The sequence below is a fragment of the Diabrotica undecimpunctata genome, chromosome 7 (assembly GCF_040954645.1).
Source record: "Diabrotica undecimpunctata isolate CICGRU chromosome 7, icDiaUnde3, whole genome shotgun sequence".
Classification (NCBI taxonomy): domain Eukaryota; kingdom Metazoa; phylum Arthropoda; class Insecta; order Coleoptera; family Chrysomelidae; genus Diabrotica; species Diabrotica undecimpunctata.
In genome coordinates, this window is record NC_092809.1 from 35,919,936 (window position 1) to 35,945,755 (window position 25,820).

At 31.1% G+C, this 25,820-nt stretch overlaps 1 protein-coding gene across 1 annotated transcript; it reads right to left on the bottom strand.

Moving 5' to 3' along the window:
- Positions 1-4,100: 4,100 nt before the first annotated feature.
- Positions 4,101-25,232, bottom strand: LOC140445187 (myrosinase 1-like). Its single transcript, XM_072537064.1, has 8 exons — positions 25,084-25,232; positions 23,308-23,588; positions 22,495-22,887; positions 19,619-19,713; positions 19,123-19,419; positions 5,666-5,803; positions 5,503-5,606; positions 4,101-4,294 (listed from the first exon to the last, which is right to left on the bottom strand). The coding sequence occupies exons 1-8, from the start codon at positions 25,128-25,130 to the stop codon at positions 4,162-4,164; spliced, it is 1,488 nt and encodes a 495-aa protein (XP_072393165.1). The 5' UTR covers positions 25,131-25,232; the 3' UTR covers positions 4,101-4,161.
- Positions 25,233-25,820: the final 588 nt, after the last annotated feature.

Consider the following 25,820-nt stretch of genomic DNA (forward strand, 5'->3'; position numbering starts at 1 on the left):
TCAGCTCAACCCTTTTTAAAACGAATGGCTAGAAAAAACTTTAATGTATCACTTTATCGCTTTTAAAATTAACTACAAAGCGGTGTATTTTAATTTTTTTTTCAAGCCCCATGTTTTAAAATTACTACCTTTTGACCGCCTTAAACGTGAATTTCTATTTCAAGTGTTTGTAGTTTGCACGTGGAGAAGCTTATCTTCAGATAACCTTACTACGATAATATCAATTATACAATTTAATTTTCATTACAATCAATTATGACTTAATCCCATTGAAACTAATATTTAACTTAGACATGTCACAAGAAAACAGTTTCAGAATCTTTTTAATAGTTTTTTGCACTATAATCTTTCCAAACAATTTTTCTAAGGTTATCATCATACACCTTACAAAATTGTCTACTGCTGGACGAAGCCTCCAACGAATGCTTTTATACCTTCCTGTCAAGTGCACTTTGTATCCGGTTTGTATGTATACGTGGTAAATAGTCGTTCCATATTGTTTGAGGGCATCCTCTAGTTCTAAAGGCACTTTCTCTTGATCTATATTCCTTCTCACGACAAATTGTGCCCAACTTTAAGTTAAAGTTGTTATTTTTTCCACAGCATCTTGTACTCGGGTTCTCCTTTGGATTGCGGAATTTAAAATTGAGTATCTTATAGATTAATCGTTTCATTGAATATTCTGTGTTTCGTATGTTATTAACTGTACTTTTGTCAAGTTAAGGGGTTTGTCGTCAAAATCTGCAATTATGACTCTGTCGTCGCTCTTGTTATCTATGCCTAAGTCTCATAGTGCTGTTAGTAGTCTGTGTTCACCTACTTTATTCTCCGTTCATAAATTGTTGAGAGCACGAAATGTGCCTCAAACTCATAAAACGGTCGTAAACCATAGGCGTTCCTGAGGTGTTTATTCATTAAATAATAATATAATATTTTTTAATACTGTTATATATATATATATATATATATATATATATATATATATATATATATATAATATTAATAATATTTTAATACTAATATATTTAGCAAAAAAACAATTAAAACTTTCACGGCTAATGTTATGTAATTATATTATATTAATAAAAATAAGAATTTAACCATTAACAATTTTGTAAAAAAGAATACCTTATCTCTTTGGATATTTTAATACTAATCTTCGCGTTTAATCACATTACTAGAAAACCTGGAATTCATATCCGAAGGTACTATTCGTTGCAAGATAATTAGGATGGAATTCCCCAGATTTTTAATAATATAATGGGTATGCTTTGGCCACGTGCCTCGTTTGTTCAGTTTATATTCGAAACTTAACTTAAAAGGGTGAAGTTATTACGAACGAAAACAATTTTTTTGTTTAGTACGTTTTTGATCGCATGTAATTTACGGCTCGTCGGTGTGTCCGCGTCTACGGCAGTAATTAGCGTCTCGAATATTTCTTTTGCGAATTATATGCAGTGCGTGAGTGATTTTTTATTCCATATACCTACGAACATATACGTACCTTTCGCTCGTGCTCGTTTTGTTGGATTGTTTGTGATGGCTTCATCATCAACATCATGAAAATTTACACCGGTACCATCCCACAAACACTGTCCGCAACATAGTCGAAAGTTGTGCCAACATGACTGGCGTAGGAGAGTCAACTATATATAGGTTCCTATCAGAAAGAAAAAAACACGGTATAGCTAACCCAAACACAAACGAACACTTAAAGAGAGGGAAAAAGCCTATTGAAATTGATGAATTTGCCAAAAATGGCATTCGAAGGAAAATTCATGGATTTTTTTTCAAAAAAGAAGTACCAAACCTAAACAAAATTTTACAAGAAGTTAGAGACGACCCGGATTTGCCTCATATCGGACGAACTAAATTGTGGCAAGTTTTAAAAGAATTAAATTTCCGGTGGGAGAAATCAGACCGAAAATCACTTTTGATTGACCGGGAGGAGATAATATGTTGGAGAAGAAATTATCTAAGATCCATACGAAAATTTCGGGCTGAAGGAAGGCCCATCTTCTACCAGGATGAAACGTGGGTAAACTCAGGTCATACTCTAAAAAAAATTTTGGTCAGATAAAAATATATTAAGCTCCAGGCAAGCCTTTATGGAAGGTTGGTCTACTGGTATTTCCCCACCTTCTGGTAAAGGCAGTAGATTAATTATTTCTCACATTGGCAGTGAAAAAGGATTCGGTAAGCATGGTTTGTTGGAATTTCAGTCCAAAAGCACAAAAGACTATCACGAGGAGATGACAGCTGATGTTTTCGAAGAGTATTTTGAGCAGATGATTGAACACATACCACCAAATTCAATTATAGTATTAGATAATGCACCTTATCATTCACGACTTGTAGAAAGACTTCCAACGACTGCGTGGAAGAAACAGGATATTCTTGACTGGCTGCGGAATAAGTATTGGAATGGTAAAAGCAGAACTTCTAAAAATTGCCCGGCAACACAAATCTAAGTTCAAGGAATACGTAGTTTACAAAATGGCGGAAAGGCGAAACATTACAGTCCTTAGACTTCCACCCTACCACTGCGAAATAAATCCAATTGAACTCATTTGGGCACAAATGAAAAGTTATGTGGCTAGAAAAAATACGTTATATAAAATACAAGCTGTACGTGAATTGTTATACGAGTCTTTACAACATATTACAGAACAAAACTGGAAAGATGCAGTAAGGCATGTAATAGAAGAAGAACAAAAAATGTGGGATCTTGATAACATAATTGATGCGACCGTAGAGACACAACCGCTAATTATTAACCCTCAAGATGACTCGGATTCCGAAGTTGATCCTATTTATTTTGAATTTGAATAGTTTTCTAATCGTAATTATATAAGGTAAGTAATAATAGTTGTAATCGTAAGGTATTAAAGGGGAAAGGCGCAAAATGTCGCCTGTCAAAATGTTCAATGTGTTTTAAATGTATCCATTTTTTTTTTCAAATCCTGAGAAAACTAAACAGCATTTTTGAAAAATTTAAAGGCAGAATGAAATATTTATTAAAATGAATAAAAAGTTTCTTTTGCATGCAATATCTTCAATTAAAAATTATACTATATTTTCTCTTTTATTTTCACCCCTGTTACATAATATATTAAAATAAACATTGTAGAAGTTTTTAGGGGCTTTCTGCCCTCAGTAATAATGTAATCTTTCATTCTGCGTTTAAATTTTTCAAAAATATTTATTAGTTTTCTACGGATTCGAAAATAATGGATACATTTAAAACACATTGGAAATTATGCCAGGCGACATTTGGCGCCTCTTTCCTTAATTAAATAAATGTATCTTTTACAAATGGCAAGAAACTTTTTATTTTTGAATAAAATAAATAAGTTTTATTCAAAAATACAATTTACATAAGTACAATTTAAAAAATATATTTATTTAGTTCAAATAAATGTTTCAATCATATACTCTACGACACTGGTCGTTCATCTCTAACCATTCAAAATACCCCCGTAATAGGATTATAAGGTATTGTATTCCTTCAGATATAAGGTGGGTTAGTCGAAAACGTCTTAAACCGTCAGTTTTAGGTTGGTTTTTACTATTATATCGTATTACCTATCCTCTCTGTATTTCAGTTTTCTAATTAGGATTAAACTTGTAGTGAGCTATCAACAAATTGTGAACCGGCTATAGTGGCTTCGATTTCCATTTCGTCTTCACCAGATGTTTCGTTGTTTTTGATGTCATCGGATGTATATCTTATCTCCCAAAGAGTAAATTCGGGAATATTCTCTGATCTTTGATTAATGGCAATGGTGTACTGTGGTGTATGTATCTTTTTGGTTTGTTTTATACAATTCTTTGTAAAAAGTTTCCACGAACCTAAACGATTTTTTCTCTATTTGTTACTGTTTGTCGTCTTATGTTTGTTATTTGGTAGATATGTCTATTTAATGCCAATGAGGAGCATAATCGAAGCATTAATTACAGTTTGTACATCCTTAAATCTAGATATCGCTTTATCAGTTTTTTTTGGTTGCTTCATCTTATATCTTTTTGTTCGAAATATCCTTTCGAGAGTCTTGGATTATTTAGATTGTTGAGAAACAAGGACAGAAAGAATACTAAAATACTGAATCAGTTTTTTAATAAGAAATAAAATATATATTCTTTTGTAAGACACAAACAAAATTAATTATCACATGTGGAATTTCCTAAAACACATCCATATTGTATCACATTTTTAAAATATTCCACTGATTCCTTTGGTGTTCTTGTTCGATCGGGGCTAGCAAAATCTACGTGGTACAGCCCGAAATGTTCTCTAAAATTTTCAATTTGAATTTAATATCAATATAAGAACAAATATTTTTGTGTACAAAATAACAAAATAGTAGGTAATTACTTAGTATCATGGAAATATTGTTTACCTCGAATAGAGATAAGGAAAAAAATCTATTTTAGTGCAGGAGTACTGCCAAATAAAAAATGAAAGTAAAGAAGATGAAATAAAGTTTAAAGGTAACTTGACCAGAAGTTACGGGAAGTTTCAGAAACGTCAAAGAAACGTACAAGCATATGAACCCAGTATAAAAGAGGCGGCATTGGAAGCTTTGGAAGAACTCGGGAAAAGAAATATCCAACACAGGGTAAAAGTAATTGAAGAAACCAAAAAAATTATTGAAGAACAGAAAATTCTATACATGAAAAGTATGAACACGCAATTCCCAGAAGGTATACAGAAGTACACAGAGAAAACCAGAGAAGTAAAACGAAGAAGGGCGAAGGAAAATAATGAAGAATTAACTTGCGCATTAATCAAAAAATTCATAGGAGGAACAAGGAAATCTGAATCCGGGAAAATATTGAAATCTTTAAGGAAAAATGCAAACGAAAAAGTCCAAATACAATACGTATCAAAAGGAAAGTGAGAAGAAGACCATAAAAAACTACTTACAGAAAACCGTCCAGATTTCATAGGGCTAGACACACAATATGAACAACAACGAAATCAAAATCAATCAAGCGGATTAACATTAACTAACATTGAGCGAAGTAAAGAATGCCATAAGAACTCTAAATAACAACATTAGAAATCCTAATATTTCCTACTTGGTTAAACTAAATGATTGATGAATTAGTCCACAAGTGAATCTACAATTTGCATCCCAAATGTCGTTCATTCCGGCAAAAATTCTTAGTGAATTAGTTTCTAGTACTCGAAACCTAGTAAAGAAATAAAACAGAAAGACGGTTTTAGATTTAATTTCAATGCAGGCCATCTGTGATCCGCTTATACGTATTTGAACCTTATTAGATATCGTCGGAGCATCATATGCAGAGGCTCTGAATCGAAATTCAATCTCTCCCGTCATAGTACAATAATTATAAAAACAATTATTTACAAAAGTTACAGTACTAGTACATATTTAAAATGTCTACACATTTGAGAAAAATGTTTTCACATTAAAATAGCTATGATAGAATAATATAAAAAAATTAGATAGTAGTTATTTGATGTTCAACACTTACGTATATCCACGTAACCATTCGAAATTATCCATCAAACTCCACGCTGTGAATCCGAAAACATTTACTCCATCATCGATCGCATCTTTCACACTGCTCAAGTGTTGCTAAAAGAAGAAGTCTACATATATAAAAATACTATCACTTACAAAAGTTATTGACTTACCTGATAATAGTTAACCCTTGTTTCATCTTCTAGAGAAGAACCATCTTCCGATATACCATTTTCTGTTATTATTATTGGGATATCGCCATATGTGTTCTTGATCCAGTTCAACGTTTTTCTTAGTCCCCAAGGAACGACCTGTATTTTGAATATATATATATATATATATTGATACGATTAGGGTTTATAGAAAATAATTTATAAGTTATATACTACATAATATTAGATATTTGGTTGTTTTAAATCAGTTATATACTAGAGAATTTTATAAAAATTATTTATGTGAGGGCATTTTTAATAAATTAGCATATAATATTTGTAAAAAGTTGTATTTTAATATTGTAAATATATATAAGTGAGCCATGTGCTTAGGCAACCAAAAATACTCTCGGAGATTGACAGATATTTATACTCTGAAGTGACGTTTAAAAATATTTACGAATATAAAGTGGGTTATAATAATATATTGTTTGAAATGTGTATTTTATTAAATTAGAATGTTAAGTTACTAATTTAATTATATATTCTGATCTGAAAAGCCTAAATGTAAACAAAATTATTAATAGAAAAGAATGGAATTCTCTGGATCTCCGGAGATGGCCATGTTTGCGAAATGGTTTGTTCCAGAAAATTCATACAAGTATGAAATAGAACAAATTGGAACATGATCTCTTACGAGATGGTTCTAGAATGTCCAAAAGATATAAATACCCGTGATTTGGATTCAAGATGGCAGTTTTTAGAAGTTTTTAGTCAGAAGTCAGGCCAGTTTATTATGAAAGTTAGTAGAGTGAAGTAAATTGTTCAGAATTTTCAAGACAGTCAGTGAATCAGTTACAAATAGTCAAATTGTTTAATATAGTGAGTTAAATGAAGATTAAAAATTATGCATATATTTACTGCACATTTATAATTATACACAAATAATTATTGAAGATAAAAAAGGTATATTGGAAGAAATTAAATTATATTATAGTTGGAGATTAGTATAAATCAACTTATAATAATTGGATATTGGTATATTGAAAAGAAGAATAAATATAAATGCTGTTTGCTGGTTTGGTTGGTGGTGTATAAATGCTGGTGAAGAAAACTATATCTTAAATTGGTAGAAGCTGATAATTGGAAAAAGAAATTTCACAAAAACAAGGATAACCGAAGTACGAAGACTTTCAGTGGTGATTAGAATATATATAGTGGAAAACAGTTCATTTAGGCATTCAGTGAAAGAAAGGTACAAAATTTTGTTAATATAATTTAGTTAATGTCATAACAATTTCAATTTTGAAGATAGTTTGTTTAAATTTAACATTGTCTATAGAATTTAATTAGTTTTATAAGAACATCAATTTAAAGATAGTTTATTTTAAATTTACATTGGCTAAGTTAGATATATATGTGTGTTTCATAATAGTTATAATAAAGATAATTTAAAAAAGTACTTACAAGCTAATTCTTTGAGAACCGCGATAAAAACCCTATATTATTAAAAATACTCATTGCTCATCATTCAAACAAAAAACACATCATAACAATTTGGCACCCAACGCGGTGGCTCTCTATTTAAAAGAATTAGTTTGGGAAGATAAGTGCTCTCATATAAGTAAATTAATTATCAGTAGAAAGAAAAAATTATAGATTTTATTTTTAATTATATTTGAACAAGTAAAGTCTCAAAATGTCTCAAGGAAAGAAAGGTACAAGAAGCAGTGTGTTGTCCGATGCTGATTGTAAACTATCGGCACGCCTTTTAGAACTATTTTTACGTTTCCTAGTAATATCCATGTCACACCTAGACGTTTCGTTTAATATATCAGATTCTAATATTTTCTCGAGCTTCTTAAAGACGTCGCTAGATATAGCATTAAATTCGTTAACGAAACTTTCATGTTTCGACATATTCGAATCTGGTTTTGTGTTTAATATCTGTAACGGTTGTTCTTGTATCGAATCCCCTGGTGGTTTTTCTCTTTCTGGAGGATCAAAGAACACCCTTTTAGATCCCTGCGATTCTGGACTTTGTTCCCTCACGGGACTCAACTGCACCACCCTCCTATACTTCCTCCCATCCGTGAATTTCATCGAATTCAGCACGCTAGAAATCTCTTTCTGCATCTCGTCTAAGGCTTTCGCGTTCGTATAGATACCGGGAGTCGAAAACATGTCTACCATTTTGGATTCGACCATGTCGATTGCTTTTTGGATGTTATTTTGGATCTGGTCATTTTTTTTGTTTGAGACCTTTGAGATTCCCTAACATGTTTTTGTGTCGGGCAACGGTAGAGGAACCATTTGGGGAATTGGGTTTTTCTGTTGAACTTCTCGATAGCTTAACATTTTTCTTCGCACTCGAATGTTTCGTTTTCGTTGGTGTTACATTTAAATTGTTCTCGAATGTTGGCTCTTTTCCATCGAGATTATTTGGTTGTTTTGGACTAGGTGTTAGCAACTGTAGGCTTATATTTTTTTCGCTTCTGTTGCCCATTTTTAACTGGTATTCCATGTTATTTTGCGTATTATTTGTTTTACAAACCGAATAAACAAAATTCTTTGCGTGCGACGGACTTTTGTGAAGTGAATTTCGCACGAACTTGTTGTCCACATGCTGATTAATTTTCGTATTCGTGTTGGGTGAAAGATGCGGACACTCTTTCAATGCTTTTGAATCATTTGGGTCGCTTTCGTTCTTTGGAAGATAATCATACTTCCTCGACCATTCCTGTTTTTCTTTGCGAGTTGTTCGTGCACTATGTCTAGTTGCTACAGTTTTGTTAAATATGGGTTGCATGTAAAATGATGGTGGAGTTTTCGGTTTACCTGGTTGTCTTTTGCCTCCAACGCTCGTCCACTTGCCCCTGCTGACTTGGACCTCCTTCATCGGTGTCAACGGTAGCGTTACTGTCGGTGCAGGTCTTTGAACTGGTGTAAATTTGCGGTTATAGTTTATATTTCCAGATATTTATTTAATATTTATAGATACTTTTAAAGATATCCACGATTCCTATTTGTACAAAATCATGTACGGTTCCAAAGATAAAAATGTCATTAACAGTGTTTGGAACCAACTATTGCACCCTACCATAGAGTGCGACGAATGGGACAAGACTAAGGGTAGGCACGACAAGGATCACGAAAAACTGACGAAGAAGATGAAGGTGTCGAACGTACAAAGCAGGCCTACCTCGAATGATAAGTCAACTAGTGTAAAAGCCAGGAGGAAAAAAGCAATCCAGGCTCTAGCTCCGTATCTCTTCGACCCCCAATCGGACCAAAGAAAAATGGCACAACCTCTAATAGTAATGCAAGTTCACGTATTTTACAACAAAGATCAGAACATAACGATGGAGTATTCTGGAAATATAAACTATAACCGCAAATTTACACCAGTTCAAAGACCTGCACCGACAGTAACGCTACCGTTGACACCGATGAAGGAGGTCCAAGTCAGCAGGGGCAAGTGGACGAGCGTTGGAGGCAAAAGACAACCAGGTAAACCGAAAACTCCACCATCATTTTACATGCAACCCATATTTAACAAAACTGTAGCAACTAGACATAGTGCACGAACAACTCGCAAAGAAAAACAGGAATGGTCGAGGAAGTATGATTATCTTCCAAAGAACGAAAGCGACCCAAATGATTCAAAAGCATTGAAAGAGTGTCCGCATCTTTCACCCAACACGAATACGAAAATTAATCAGCATGTGGACAACAAGTTCGTGCGAAATTCACTTCACAAAAGTCCGTCGCACGCAAAGAATTTTGTTTATTCGGTTTGTAAAACAAATAATACGCAAAATAACATGGAATACCAGTTAAAAATGGGCAACAGAAGCGAAAAAAATATAAGCCTACAGTTGCTAACACCTAGTCCAAAACAACCAAATAATCTCGATGGAAAAGAGCCAACATTCGAGAACAATTTAAATGTAACACCAACGAAAACGAAACATTCGAGTGCGAAGAAAAATGTTAAGCTATCGAGAAGTTCAACAAAAAAACCCAATTCCCCAAATGGTTCCTCTACCGTTGCCCGACACAAAAACATGTTAGGGAATCTCAAAGGTCTCAAACAAAAAAATGACCAGATCCAAAATAACATCCAAAAAGCAATCGACATGGTCGAATCCAAAATGGTAGACATGTTTTCGACTCCCGGTATCTATACGAACGCGAAAGCCTTAGACGAGATGCAGAAAGAGATTTCTAGCGTGCTGAATTCGATGAAATTCACGGATGGGAGGAAGTATAGGAGGGTGGTGCAGTTGAGTCCCGTGAGGGAACAAAGTCCAGAATCGCAGGGATCTAAAAGGGTGTTCTTTGATCCTCCAGAAAGAGAAAAACCACCAGGGGATTCGATACAAGAACAACCGTTACAGATATTAAACACAAAACCAGATTCGAATATGTCGAAACATGAAAGTTTCGTTAACGAATTTAATGCTATATCTAGCGACGTCTTTAAGAAGCTCGAGAAAATATTAGAATCTGATATATTAAACGAAACGTCTAGGTGTGACATGGATATTACTAGTACAAGAAGCAAAAAGAATGAAGAAGATGTGGAAGTAGAAACACAACCTATACAAGAGGAGAGTTTAGTTCAAGTTCCACAAGATACTGCAGAAATGAATCCAGAAAGAGAGGAAAATGTCAATATGGCAGCCTTGATGTCATTAATGATGCAGATGAACAAGACAATGGAAGAGAATTCAAAAGAAATCAAAGAAGACATGAAAAAAATGGAACAGAAAATGGAAGAGAATACGAAAAAATTGGAAGAGAATTCAAAAGAAGTCAAAGAAGACATGAAAAAAATGGAACAGAAATTGGAAGAGAATTATAGAAAATTAGAAAAGAAAATAGAAGATAATAATAATAAAATTGTAAAACAAATGGATAAAAAACTTGAAGCTGCAGAGAAAAAAGTAGCAAATGAAATAAAAAGTATACGGAATGACTACAAGAAAAGGATAGAAAATGAGAGGACAGAAGTAAAGAGGATTATTCAAGATAATAAGATAGATATAGAACAGAAAATAGAGTTACAGAAATGTAACTTAGAAGTAAAAATTAACGAAGACAGGAGAAACACAGAAGAAAAATTAGACGATATACAACAAAATATCCAAATAAATAGTAATCAAATAAGAAATGTGGAACAGAGAATAGATGATATTTCACAAATGAGAGACATAGGGAGACCTTACTTAAATTTAACAAATGAGACTGGGATTAAATTCTCTGGTAATATAAAAAATTTGCATCCTAGAGTATACATAAATAGTTTAAAACACAAATTAAGATTTGTGAATAATATTAATGATATTAAAGATTATATTAGAATGACATTAAATGACAATGCAGCAACTTGGTTTGCTAGTATTGAAAATGATTTAGATAACTTTCAAACATTTGAAAATAAATTTTTAAATTATTATTGGGGTGAATTAGAGCAAGCAAAGTTTAGAGAAATTCTATATTTTGGAAAGTATAATCAAAATTTAAAATCAAATATGGTAGATTATGCATTGAAATTGATAACAGTTGCAAAATATTTAGAACCACCACTTAGAGAGGATGAAACAGTCTTAAATGTATCTAGACATTTTGATGCTGATGTTGTGCAAACCGTAACTGTACAAAATATTCAAACAATAGATAGTTTTATTAATTTTATTCAAAGAATACAAAGAGGCAATATGACAAGTAATACTAACAACAGAAAAAACAACAATAACTTTCAATATAATAAAAATGATAATCAACAATATAGACAATCATATAACAATAACACTAGGTATGGTGATAATTTACAAAATTTTAATAATAATAACAGTAATCCAAATAGACAGAACTTTAATAATAATACTAGTTATAATAGACAAAATTTTAATAATAATACTAATTATAATAGACAACATTTTAATAACAGTACTAATAATAATAGACAAGATTTCAATAATAGAAGAAATACAGAGCGACCTAACTATAACAGACAGGTAAATTGTGTTCGAAGGAATAGGAGCTGCGAAGACAGGGAACGAAATCGTACAAGGCAAGAAAATGTGAGTAGAAGTCATAGTAGGGAAAGACATAGTACATCAGATCCAAGTGGTCAGATACAATCTGACAATTCTAATAATCAAAATTTTGTGCAGTAAACTTTCTGAATTACAAGTTAGGCCATTGCTATTATGAAAAACCTTTTGAATTTATTTCTTTAGATGAAGAGAAAATTATTGAATCTATTAATTTAATTTACATAAATGCTTTGGCCAAAAATAAAATGATTAAAATTATGATAGATACTGGTTCAGAAAGTACATTAGTCTCGGAGAATTTTATTTTTAATACATTAAAATTATCAGATATAATAAAGATTCCAAAAATTAAAATTGTTGGTGCAAATAATAAGAAGTTGGGTGAAATTGATAAACTAGCCAATTTTAAAATTAATATTCTTAATAAAGAAATTAATATGCAAGGATTTATTGTCAAGGATTTATGTGTTGATATATTAATGGGAAATGATGAATTGGAAAGGAAGAAAGTAAAGATAGATTTTGAAGAAAAAATGGTAACTTTGGAAGGGCAAATAATTAAATTTATGCAGAAAGATGAGGTAGAAGAAGGAATAAGAGTTGATAGGATATTATTAAAAGAAAATAATAATGTTTATGAAGAAGAAATGTATTTTGATGATAGGGAAATGTCCCAGAAGAATGTAAAGAATATTTATTGTAGTGAATATTTAAGGAATGGAAATTTTAAGCAGATAGATGCCTACGAGGCGGAGTGCGTAAAATTGGAAGCAAGGAATAATGAGTACATAATGAAGAATAATTTTATTTGTAAAGAAGAAGATATGATGAAAGTTTTAAATTGCCCTGAAGAATATAAATCAATAGTCATTTCCATATTGCAGCAACACAAGGGACTTGTCAATAAAGAAAATAGAATTGCACAAAATTATATCCATAGTATAAAAGTTAAAGAAGAAAAAGATTTTAAAACAAAATCATACCCAATACCATATAAATACAGAGAAGAAGTAAACAAAACAATTAATAATATGTTAGAAGATGGGATCATTGAGAAGGCAGACACATGTTTTATTAACCCCATAGTAGTAGTACGAAAAAGATCAGGTGAAATCAGGTTATGTTTGGATGCAAGGAATATTAACAAGATTACTGAAAAGCAATTTGAAGCACCAATGAGTATAGATGGAATATTAGGAAGAATTACAGGAATGTCATTTTTCACTAAAATTGATTTACAGCATAGCTTTTGGTTAATACCTCTAGAAAGAAAAAGTAGACAGTATACAGGATTTCAGATAGATGGAGTAGTATATCAATTCAAAGTAGTACCATTTGGACTTCAATCATCTTGCAGTGCTCTATGTAGATGTCTTCATGATATTTTGGATCAATATGAACATTTTGTAATTCACTACATTGATGATATCTTAATTTTTTCTAAAACGGCTGAAGATCATGAGAAACACCTAAAAATTATAATAAATAGATTAGACAAAGTTGGACTAAAAATAAATCAAGAAAAATGTACATTTTTTCAAAAAGAAGTAATATATCTAGGTTATAAACTTAACACTAAGGGAATCGAAATGGATCCAGAACGGACACAAGTCATTCAGGAATATAAAACACCACACAATTTAAGAACTTTAAGAGGATTTATTGGAATAATTAATTATTATAAAAGGATGATACCAGATCTAAGTATAAAAGAAATTCCATTACTTGAACTACTGAGAAAAGGTGTAAAATGGAGATGGGATCAGAGAAGAGAACTAGCATTCCAAGAAATTAAAAACATTTTTCTGTCAAATTTGAAAATATACTATCCTGACTACACACAGCCATTCATATTAAGAACAGATGCATCAATAGAGAGATTATCAGGGGTATTATTACAAATACATGATGGGGTCGAATACCCAATACAATTCATTTCAAGAATTACAAAGCCACATGAAAAGGGTTACTCAGTTTCAGAATTAGAACTAGCAAGTATAATACACTGTGTCACAAAATTAAGATTTTATTTGTTGGGTAATGAATTTACAATAGAAACAGATCACCAAGCTTTAACATCTATATTAAATAACAAATATGGAAACAGTAGAATACATCGGTGGAGTCTAATATTGAGTGAATACTCATTTGAAATCAAATACATTTCTGGAAAATCCAATATAGTGGCAGATGCTTTATCAAGGTTAGAAAATACATCACAAAAAGGGCAGCGAACAATAAAAATTGGATTAAATCAATTAGTAGACAGTACAGGATTATATTCTAAAGAAGAAATTATAAGAGATCAGATCAATTTGAGTGAAAAACAAAAAGTCCTTAAGAAAGATGGAGTTTATTATAAAATAATAAATGGCATAGAAGTATATGTAATAACTAGAACTTTAGCAAAGAAAATATTGAAAAATTTACATAACAATTATATGCATATTGGTTCAAGAAAGCTATGGATGCTATTTAGGGACAATTATTTTGCAAAGAATGACATAAGTATAGCAAAAGAAATTACTACCCAATGCCCAATATGTCAACTAAACAAAGAAAAGAATTTCAAAAACCAGAACACATATAAATCTAATGTTGTATATGAAAAACTAAATACAGTTTCCATGGATTTTATTTCAAATTTAGTTCTCAGTCCAACAGGAAAAAAGCATATACTAGTGATAGTTGATTTATATACAAAATTTATTAAACTATATCCCTGCTCTAGAACAAATGTTAAAACATTAAAATTATATATTAATCAATTTTTCGAAGAAATAGGACCATTTAGAAATTGCATAATAGATAATGCTACATATTTTAACAACCAAAAATTTCGGGCATTTTGTGAGAAAAAGGGAATCAACATTCATTTTACAAGTATCAGACATCCTCAGGCAAATCCTGCAGAAAGATATATTAAAGAAGTTATAAAATATTTAAGGATACTATGCCAAAATCAACACGAAACTTGGCAGCAACATATACCACAAGTAGAATATTTTTTGAATAATACACATAATTTGAATACAGAGGAAGTACCAGAATATTTAATGTTTGGCCATATAGGAAACAGAAAGTGGATTAGTGAATATAATCAGGATATGTTAGAACAAGTAATGCAGAAAGTGAATAACCGAATTAGGAGGAAAGCTGAAAAATATATCAGAAGACAAAATCGAAATATAAAAAAACCAATCACATTTCAAAAAGGAGACCAAGTGTTAATTCGTTCACTTAGAAAAAGTAATGTTAAAGAAAACCGTTGTAAGAAATTACAACCAATGTTTGAAGGTCCATATACAATTGAAAATCAGAATGGACTAAATAGTTATGTGTTAATAGATGCAGAGAACAGACTAAGAGGCATATTTCATATCAACGACATTTTTCAATATCATGAAGAGATTGAATAATATTTTCTATACCTTTAACACAAACATAATAACACTAATAACTTACTGATATATCCATTTTATTCAATAGACTTGATTTGTTAAATGGTAGATGGTAGATTTCATTATTTTGAATCAATTTGACATCATACTTGTTGAATTTTGTATATATGGAAATTAATTTGTACCTTAAAAATCATAATTTGGGGTTAGACACAAAATTCGATACTATAATTGCTATAAAAATGTCTTTCTAATATAATAAAGTGGAAAAACTTACCAATTTATATTGATGAAAGTTATTTTGAATGGAAATAATTCCTAGATTTTGTCTATAAATAAACAGAACACAATATCCATTATATTTTTAATTAAGGTTATATTTTATTCTCTCCATTTGACATGACAGTTTGACCATAGAATAGCCGAACTGTGCTCCGTTGTTCTCTGTTTTGACATAGACAGCGAACAGGGATGTATTTAACACATTTTAAATAAAAAAAAAAAAATTTGATTTATTAAATTTAATAAGGTATGAGAAAATTAATATTTAAAAAAATAATAAGTAAATTATTTATTTTAAATATTATTTTGGGGTATTGATACGATTAGGGTTTATAGAAAATAATTTATAAGTTATATACTACATAATATTAGATATTTGGTTGTTTTAAATAAGTTATATACTAGAGAATTTTATAAAAATTATTTATGTGAGGGCATTTTTAATAAATTAGCATATAATATTTGTAAAAAGTTGTATTTTAATATTGTAAATATATATAAGTGAGCCATGTGCTTAGGCAACCAAAAATACTCTCGGAGATTGACAGATATTTATACTCTGAAGTGACGTTTAAAAATATTTACGAATATAAAGTGGGTTATAATAATATATTGTTTGAAATGTGTATTTTATTAAATTAGAATGTTAAGTTACTAATTTAATTATATATTCTGATCTGAAAAGCCTAAATGTAAACAAAATTATTAATAGAAAAGAATGGAATTCTCTGGATCTCCGGAGATGGCCATGTTTGCGAAATGGTTTGTTCCAGAAAATTCATACAAGTATGAAATAGAACAAATTGGAACATGATCTCTTACGAGATGGTTCTAGAATGTCCAAAAGATATAAATACCCGTGATTTGGATTCAAGATGGCAGTTTTTAGAAGTTTTTAGTCAGAAGTCAGGCCAGTTTATTATGAAAGTTAGTAGAGTGAAGTAAATTGTTCAGAATTTTCAAGACAGTCAGTGAATCAGTTACAAATAGTCAAATTGTTTAATATAGTGAGTTAAATGAAGATTAAAAATTATGCATATATTTACTGCACATTTATAATTATACACAAATAATTATTGAAGATAAAAAAGGTATATTGGAAGAAATTAAATTATATTATAGTTGGAGATTAGTATAAATCAACTTATAATAATTGGATATTGGTATATTGAAAAGAAGAATAAATATAAATGCTGTTTGCTGGTTTGGTTGGTGGTGTATAAATGCCGGTGAAGAAAACTATATCTTAAATTGGTAGAAGCTGATAATTGGAAAAAGAAATTTCACAAAAACAAGGATAACCGAAGTACGAAGACTTTCAGTGGTGATTAGAATATATATAGTGGAAAACAGTTCATTTAGGCATTCAGTGAAAGAAAGGTACAAAATTTTGTTAATATAATTTAGTTAATGTCATAACAATTTCAATTTTGAAGATAGTTTGTTTAAATTTAACATTGTCTATAGAATTTAATTAGTTTTATAAGAACATCAATTTAAAGATAGTTTATTTTAAATTTACATTGGCTAAGTTAGATATATATGTGTGTTTCATAATAGTTATAATAAAGATAATTTAAAAAAGTACTTACAAGCTAATTCTTTGAGAACCGCGATAAAAACCCTATATTATTAAAAATACTCATTGCTCATCATTCAAACAAAAAAACACATCATAACAATATATATATATATATATATATATATATATATATATATATATATATATATATATATATATATATATATATATATATATATATATATATATATAAGTAAACGTTAAATAGTGGGTTTGCAGCAATAAAAATGAAATGTGTACTCTTTTAAATTTTTATTCCAAGCTTTCGGACATTGGTTATGTCCTTCATCAGGGAGCTACAAATGTGATTAAGAAATTGTTGGTGTTGGTATAATTAATTAAAAATTGTTTCTACTTACAAACTTAACGAGGTTGTATCAACAAAGATCTATTATAATATTGATAAAATTTATCATGGTATCTCATCTATTTTAATATATAAAAACTATTTTTATGTTTAAAATTTTAAAAAAATTATTACTGTAAATACAAAAACACTTAATTATTCTAAATAAATACGTGACATTATTTTGACAAAATTCTTTTAAATGTCAATTGATAAATTGTTGTTTGTGTTATTATTACATTTATCTAGTAGTAACAAATAGGAGAACATTTCATTTAGATGGCCAATATCCGTTTTATGATTCATTGTATTATTATTTTGGCAAATGTAGGCCATTTCAAGAAAAAGTCTTTTGGTGATGTTACTTTCCTGTTCTACTACTTTGATGTTATTATAATCTATCTGATGTCCATTTTTAAATACATGTTCACCCAATGCAGTTTTTTCAGGATGCAGTCTATTATCTGACTTGTGGGATGTAATGCGATCTTTAAGGCATCTTGATGTTTGACCATAGTATACTTGTTCACATGATCCGCACGGTATACAGTAAACAACATCTGTTAAAGACAAGAGTGCGGATTGGTCTTTAAGTTTAGAAAAAACTTTGTTAACTGTTAGTACCGTTTTATGTGCAATTTTGATATTATTAAAGTTTTTTCTAAACTTAAAGACCAATCCGCACTCTTGTCTTTAACAGATGTTGTTTACTGTATACCGTGCGGATCATGTGAACAAGTATACTATGGTCAAACATCAAGATGCCTTAAAGATCGCATTACATCCCACAAGTCAGATAATAGACTGCATCCTGAAAAAACTGCATTGGGTGAACATGTATTTAAAAATGGACATCAGATAGATTATAATAACATCAAAGTAGTAGAACAGGAAAGTAACATCACCAAAAGACTTTTTCTTGAAATGGCCTACATTTGCCAAAATAATAATACAATGAATCATAAAACGGATATTGGCCATCTAAATGAAATGTTCTCCTATTTGTTACTACTAGATAAATGTAATAATAACACAAACAACAATTTATCAATTGACATTTAAAAGAATTTTGTCAAAATAATGTCACGTATTTATTTAGAATAATTAAGTGTTTTTGTATTTACAGTAATAATTTTTTTAAAATTTTAAACATAAAAATAGTTTTTATATATTAAAATAGATGAGATACCATGATAAATTTTATCAATATTATAATAGATCTTTGTTGATACAACCTCGTTAAGTTTGTAAGTAGAAACAATTTTTAATTAATTATACCAACACCAACAATTTCTTAATCACATTTGTAGCTCCCTGATGAAGGACATAACCAATGTCCGAAAGCTTGGAATAAAAATTTAAAAGAGTACACATTTCATTTTTATTGCTGCAAACCCACTATTTAACGTTTACTTCCTTACGTTGTCAGCAAATACTTCTGGTTCATTATATATATATATATATATATATATATATATATATATATATATATATATATATATATATATATATATATATATATCTTATATTGAATGAATGAATTGATTATTTTAGTAAGGAAAGAAAACGATGAACTAGCAATTTTTAACTTTAAGAAAATAAACTACAAAACTGGAGGAGAGTGAACTGGAAAATTAACAATTGGTTGCAAATCATTTATTAGTGTTTAGTTTTTCACTATATATTAAAGTATGAATTTTAATATCGAACCATACAATTCAATAAAATTAAAGAATAACCGTGATTTTAAATAAAACGAGCATTATTAATTTATAAATTAGGTCAAAAAACAACGAACTTACCCTTAACCATGATGAGGACGATTTAGGCCATTCGTCTTTTTGATAAGTGTTAACTTCCGCGTCTGCGTCATAAGAAATAACGTCTATGCGTTTATCATCAGCGTCTAGTGCCATATTTGTTGTATAATAGTTCAGACCCAAATAGTCAAGTGTGTCTTTCAGATACTTTATCTCATCTTGAGTGAATTGTGGAAGACGCGATTGACTGAAGCCTTGAAGAGCGCTTCTTTCTGCGATTACTTTCTTCATTTGCTCGGGATAATCGCCTATGGTTAAAGGCCTGGCATACCATCCATGCTGAAACGTATATTTTTAGTTATCCACATTATAATAAATTTCTAGGATAATAGACAATATGACAGGTCTGTTACAATGTGTTTCGATATAATAAGCTTTTTTGACTATTTGTTTAACACACCCTTTTGCACTCTCAAGTGAGAAATGAATTATAGTGATTTATATCTGCTTTTTAAGGGAAGACAAGTGATCTACTTACATTAAATTGTTGTAATCGTTCTGCAGCATCTACATCTTCAGTACTATTTGTGTCTGGCTCAAACCAAGCTGTATCTATAGCCATTCCAACTTTTCCTAAAACCGAAATATTATATATTAGTTATTCCATAAAACTAAAACATTTAAAATGAATAATCGTGTGGTGAAGGAGTGCGAGAAGAAAGACCTGGTAAGAAATACAAGACATGACGTGAAGTATTCTATATATTCGACCCAGCAGAAAGTTAAAGGCAACTAATAATAATGATATAATAATGCTTATTATTGTAACCATTCTAATGCTAATCTTTCCTAAAACCGAAATATTACAAAATAGATATTTTATAGTCCTAAAACATCCAAAATGAAGAGACAAGGAAGGCCGAAGTAAACCTTAAGGAAAATAATTATACAATACATAACCCTATAGGGATATTTTATTAGCATGATCTAGTCGAAATGAAAAAATCAATTCTAGATTACGTTCTAAGTAATAGAGAATTTAGGAAAGAAATCACTGATGACTGTGAGAGTTAAAAGAGGCCCGGAAATCTATAGTGACCACTATCTGGTAAAGGCAAAGATAAGATTACCCCAAAAAACACCTAAAACCACCAAACAAAGAACGAAAAATAATAAAGTGAACGAGAATATCCAAAACTATAAACTAAATGACCAAAAGTCGCGGCCATGTTCAAAAGTAAAATAGAAGAAAAACTAGCCAAATTATCTAATGCACGTAGTACTGACAACTTACCGGAAACTTGGAAACAATTTAAAGAAACCATCGCGATGACAGCAAAAGAAACGTGTTGAATAAACCATGTAAACAGAAATAAGAAGCAAACACGATGGTGGGACGATGAATTAAAAGCCCAAATAAAATATAAAAAACAGAAATGGAAAATATACTTAAACAAGAAAACAGAAAATAGTTACGAAGAATATAAACGACAAAGAAAGGTGGTGAAAGAAATGGTGCTGAAGAAGAAGAAGGAAGCCTGGGATGAGTTTGGAATGAAGATGGAGGCAGATAGCCGGGGTAACCAAAAATTGTTTTACTAGGCACTAAGACGCTAAGAAAAGGTAAAGAAACAACGATGAAACAGGTAAAACGTAAAGACGGCACGCTGATTGTCAGACCAAATGAGATTATGGAAAGATGGAGACAATACTTCAGCGAACTCCTAACACCAAGACAGCCGAAAGTGGAAACTGTAATGATAAAAGTAAAAGGACAACATGGACAAGAAAATTATATCCAAATAGAAGAAGTCAAAGAAACAATTAATAATACAAAGAGAGGTAAATCGGCTGGTCATGACAAATTCACTGCTGAAATTTTAAAGACCTTGGGACCGAAAGGAGTTGAATTTTTAACCAAAATTATGAACATGGCTTGGAACCGATGTCCAGTTCCCGAAGATTGGAGAATTGGCATAATACTACCAATCTTTAAGAAACGAGACCCAAGTTCTTGTGAAAATTATAGAGGAATTAATCTACTCAGTATCGTCTCCAAAATATATGAAAGCACCCTAGAAAAGAAATTAAAACACATCGTTGAACCATATCTGGATGAAGTACAAAGTGGGTTTAGGAAGGGACACAGTACGCAAGACCATATATTTACGTTGAAACAAATAATTGAGAAAGCTAGAATAAAGAACACAGAAATATATATATATATATATATATATATATATATATATATATATATATATATATATATATATATATATATATATATATATATATATATATATGGATTCTAGATATTGAGAAAGCATTTGACCCAGGAAGCAGTTTGGAAAAGTCTGCAAAATAGAAATATTGACCATCAAGTAACAGGTGCTATCAAAAGTCTGTACCAAAATAACAAGAGTTATGTACGTAAGGATAACTTGGAATCAGAGATGTTTGCAATAAACGAGGGTCTAAGACAAGAAGGTGTTATGAGCCCCACATTGTTCATATTGATTATTGACGACAAAATTAAGGAAACAAAAGCAAGTATACACAAAGTACATATCGGATATAGTAAACTACGACCAGTTGGTATAGCTGAGTGTGCATTCGCAGATGATCTCATGTCATGCGCCTCCAACGAAAGGGACCTCCAGAAAAATATAGTTAGCTGGAATAATGAGCTGGCAATTAGAAACATGAAGATTAATGTTAAGAAAACCAAGATGATGCTAATAGCGAAAACTAACCGAAATGTTAACATAGAAATTAACCAACATCTTATAGAACAAGTAGATGCATTCAAATACCTAGGGGTTACAATAGACAGAGAAGGTACCATGCAGAATGAAATAACAGAAAAAATAAGTAGTGCTTCAAAAGTGTACCAGAATCTTAGTAGAGCATTCATAGGTAAACCGGAAATTAGCAGAAGAACCAAAATGATAGTTTATAAAACAGTATTCCGACCAATCTTGATATATGAAAGCGAGAGCTGGGTTTTAACAAAGCAATTAAAAAGTAAGATACAAGCCATTGATATGAAATATCTAAGACGAGTCAAGGAAATAACACGACGAGACAAAATAAGAAACGAAGATGTTAGAGAAGAACTGGGCACAGAATCTGTACTATATGCTATTAAAACACAACAAATAAAATGGTTTGGTCATCTGTGCCGAATGAGCGACAACCGACCCGTTAAGTAAGTCTGGAAGTCTAAAGTGAAAAAGTTTAAAACCAGAGGCAGACCATGGAAAACCTGGGATGACGAAGTAGGGCAGATTTTGAAAAGTAGGGGAATGGAATGTTCAGAAGCTCAAAATAGGGCAAAAACAAGAAAGAATGGACAAAATTCGTGCACAGAATAGAATAATAAAAAAAAATTCTGCATAGCTATTTCTGTGTTACCTTTTTGTACATTACGAAATTTTTCGTCATATAAATGCCACGCTTTAGCATGAGCCTTCAGAACATTATGGGCACAAAGGTATTCCCCAATACCAGGTGAATCAACCAGAGGTGCCTTTTGTTTGCTACCGTAACCTTGGCTGCAGGTTTGTCTAGGTTCATTAAATGTCAACCAGTATGTAATATCATCACCGAAATTTTCAAACACCACTTTGGCGTAATCTACAAATCTATCAATTATTAGCTCGTTGGTCCATCCACCCAAGTTTTCCAAGGGTTGGGGTGTATCCCAATGAAATATGGTTACTAATGGTTCGATATTGTTGTCTCTCAGTTCCTTGATGAGGTTTTTGTAATAAGCGATTCCAATGGGGTTGATTTTGTTGTTAAAACCTGAAAAATTAAATACTTTAATAAATATGACCAGGAACTTTGCATATACGCCGAACATATCGTTGTGAAAACATTTTTTTACCATTTTGAATCTCTACCTAAAGATATCCCTCTAAAAAAGACACTAAAAATAAAATACTGTGTAAGAAACAATATATAAAAAAATTGAAAAGATAAAAAACGAAAAGAATAAATAATAATAACACACATTTTAAACATTTTACACTAACACAAACCTATGTACATATTAATCTGTAAACACAAAAATAGTCTGGTCGATTGGCTTTGTCTAGTCCAAAAACTCCAATAAACAGACAATAAAAAAAAGCGCTGTGACTCAGACTCACGTATCCTGCAGATCTATTTTTCACCAAAGTAAATCATATATTCGATTTAAAATGCTATACTATAGTGGCTCACCTGTGGGTAAAATTCTAGACCAGGACAACGAAAATCTATAATGATTGACTCGCAAATGTTTAAGCATAGCCACATCCTCTTTATATTTATGATAAGAGTCGCAAGCTACATCTCCGGTTGAGTTATCGACAATCGGTGATGGCACTCTGTGAGTTACTTCATCCCAAATATTTTCCCCTTTGCCGTCTTCATTCCATCCACCTTCGACTTGGTAGGAGGCAGTCGCCGTACCAAACATAAAATCTTTCGGGAATCTGGATACATTGATTGTTGTCGCCAAACTGAAATCATAAGAATATTTATAGAAAAGATACAAACCATAAATAAAAAAATTAATTTCGTGGCAACTTAAAATCATTGTTTGAGGTACTATGGATATTTGTCTTGCCCTAACGCTACGTTTTCCTAGAAATTTACCCTGTACGATAACTTGCATAAGCTGGTATTTTGTTATTTTATTGTTATAGTTGTCGTATTTTTTTTCCATTTATAACCATTTTTAAAGTCTCGTGAAGACTTCTTTTGAGTAATACCATTTTTTTGTATTTTGGCCTTGGTTTGAAACCCTTATCCACGCAATTACATATAAATATTAGTATTCATTCATTCAAGATTGTACAGGGAGGACACTTCACATTCAGGGATTCATGAGAGCGACTTCTTTATTACACACAAGATATAAGCGAGCGTTAGATAGATGGGCAAAAAAATGGGTACACATACTAAGGAAATATCCATTTAAACGATACATTTTTCATTCACACCTTTAACTTAATTTTTTACAGAAATATCCTAATTAGTTTAAAAATGTTTGAATTATCTTAAGTTAATAATACATTTTGTATTGTAATATATATTACAACTCTACACCCCATAATACATTTTGGGGTGTAGAGTTGTATTTTAGAGGTAGCACCTTTTATCGGAACCACCACATCGAGCGTCATACACGGGAGATGGTTCTTGATAACTGGTCCTCATAAGACAATTAACTCTCACTTATGGCTCCACATGCCACACCCGGGGCAACTGCGTTGGTCTGCAGGCTAAACTAAGTGAGGGTACCCAGATATGGCGAAAATTCGTCCGAGGGATTGTCGGTATAAGCAATCCCCCGTTTACGGGCCAACAGCTTCGGGTGGAGGAGCTAGTAAATGGTAGGGCACCCCTTTGTCCTGGAGTTAAGAAACTGGCTTCAAAGGCGTAAGAACCGTGGAAGCGGTCAACGGCATAGAGATGAGGAAGAAAGATTGGGAGAAGACACCTCATTCGAAGAAGATTCGGATTGGATAAGTCCTAGTAGAATCAAATGGCTATGCTTGCAGCGAAATTCAATTCCGGAATAAGCTCCTCAATCGAATCTCCGAGAGGAGCAGTTACAAGTATAAGGAAAAGATTAAAATGTAAAGAAGACATCAGAATAGGCACATGGAACGTGAAAACCATGGCACAGGAAGGTAAAATCCATAGTGCAATACAAGAAATGGCCCACATAAAATTAAATATTCTGGGAATAAGCGAAATGCGTTGGTCAGGTTCAAGAACCGCAAATATCGGGGAACACCGCGTTTACTATTCTGGAACAGATATCGGCAAACATGAATTGGATGTCGGCATTATATTGACAAAATATAACTCGTATATTTAGAAAACTATAAGCAGACGACATCATAAAGACTGAATATTTTCGGAAAGCAATGTGTCTTGATCATAGAGGAATTGATTCTAGGTCTGGAATAGATAGAAGCAATTGAAATGAAAGTTATTTGAACTTACCTAGTGGACAACATAATGCATATAAGCCACACCTCCTTAGTGATCATTGCAGCAGCGACAAATACTGAAAATAAAAAAATTATTCTTTATACCTAGTACCTACTTGATCGTAAGTCGTGATCAAATTAATCAGATTATTTTTATGTTTATCTTATTATTGGCATTCATTAAACATTGTCAAGAGCATTAAGTATGTGTTATTTGTGAGTTGGACGATGTTATACCGATAATAATTTTTTGCGATTTAATTTTTTAAATAAATACCAACCATATTATAGTATAGTACCATACAGAACCTTTACTTTACTTCTACCTACGGTTTATGTATTTTTTTTATTTTTTATTTCTTTTTCGAATTATTAATATTCAGTTTCTTCATACTTCTTTCCACTTCTTTCTTTAACCCTTAATATCCTGAAATATTATATATGTGAAAAATCATATATTTTATGGTAAATTATTGTTAGTATGAGTCCTTTAGTCGAATTTCTGAGGTTATTTTCAAAACAAAAATTAGCCAAAAAAAGTTATTAGCTGCTACATGTATGTAACTCTAGGACATACAGGAAGCAAAATAAAAAAAAGCTAAAGGTATTAAATGATATATTTAAGCATTAAAGATGTCTTACATATGTATAAGGAATTATCTTGTATGAAACTGCTCATTGCAATTAATAGACAACCGTAAATTACACTTTCTACACATGGTTCTAACAATAGAAGTGCAATTTTCAAAT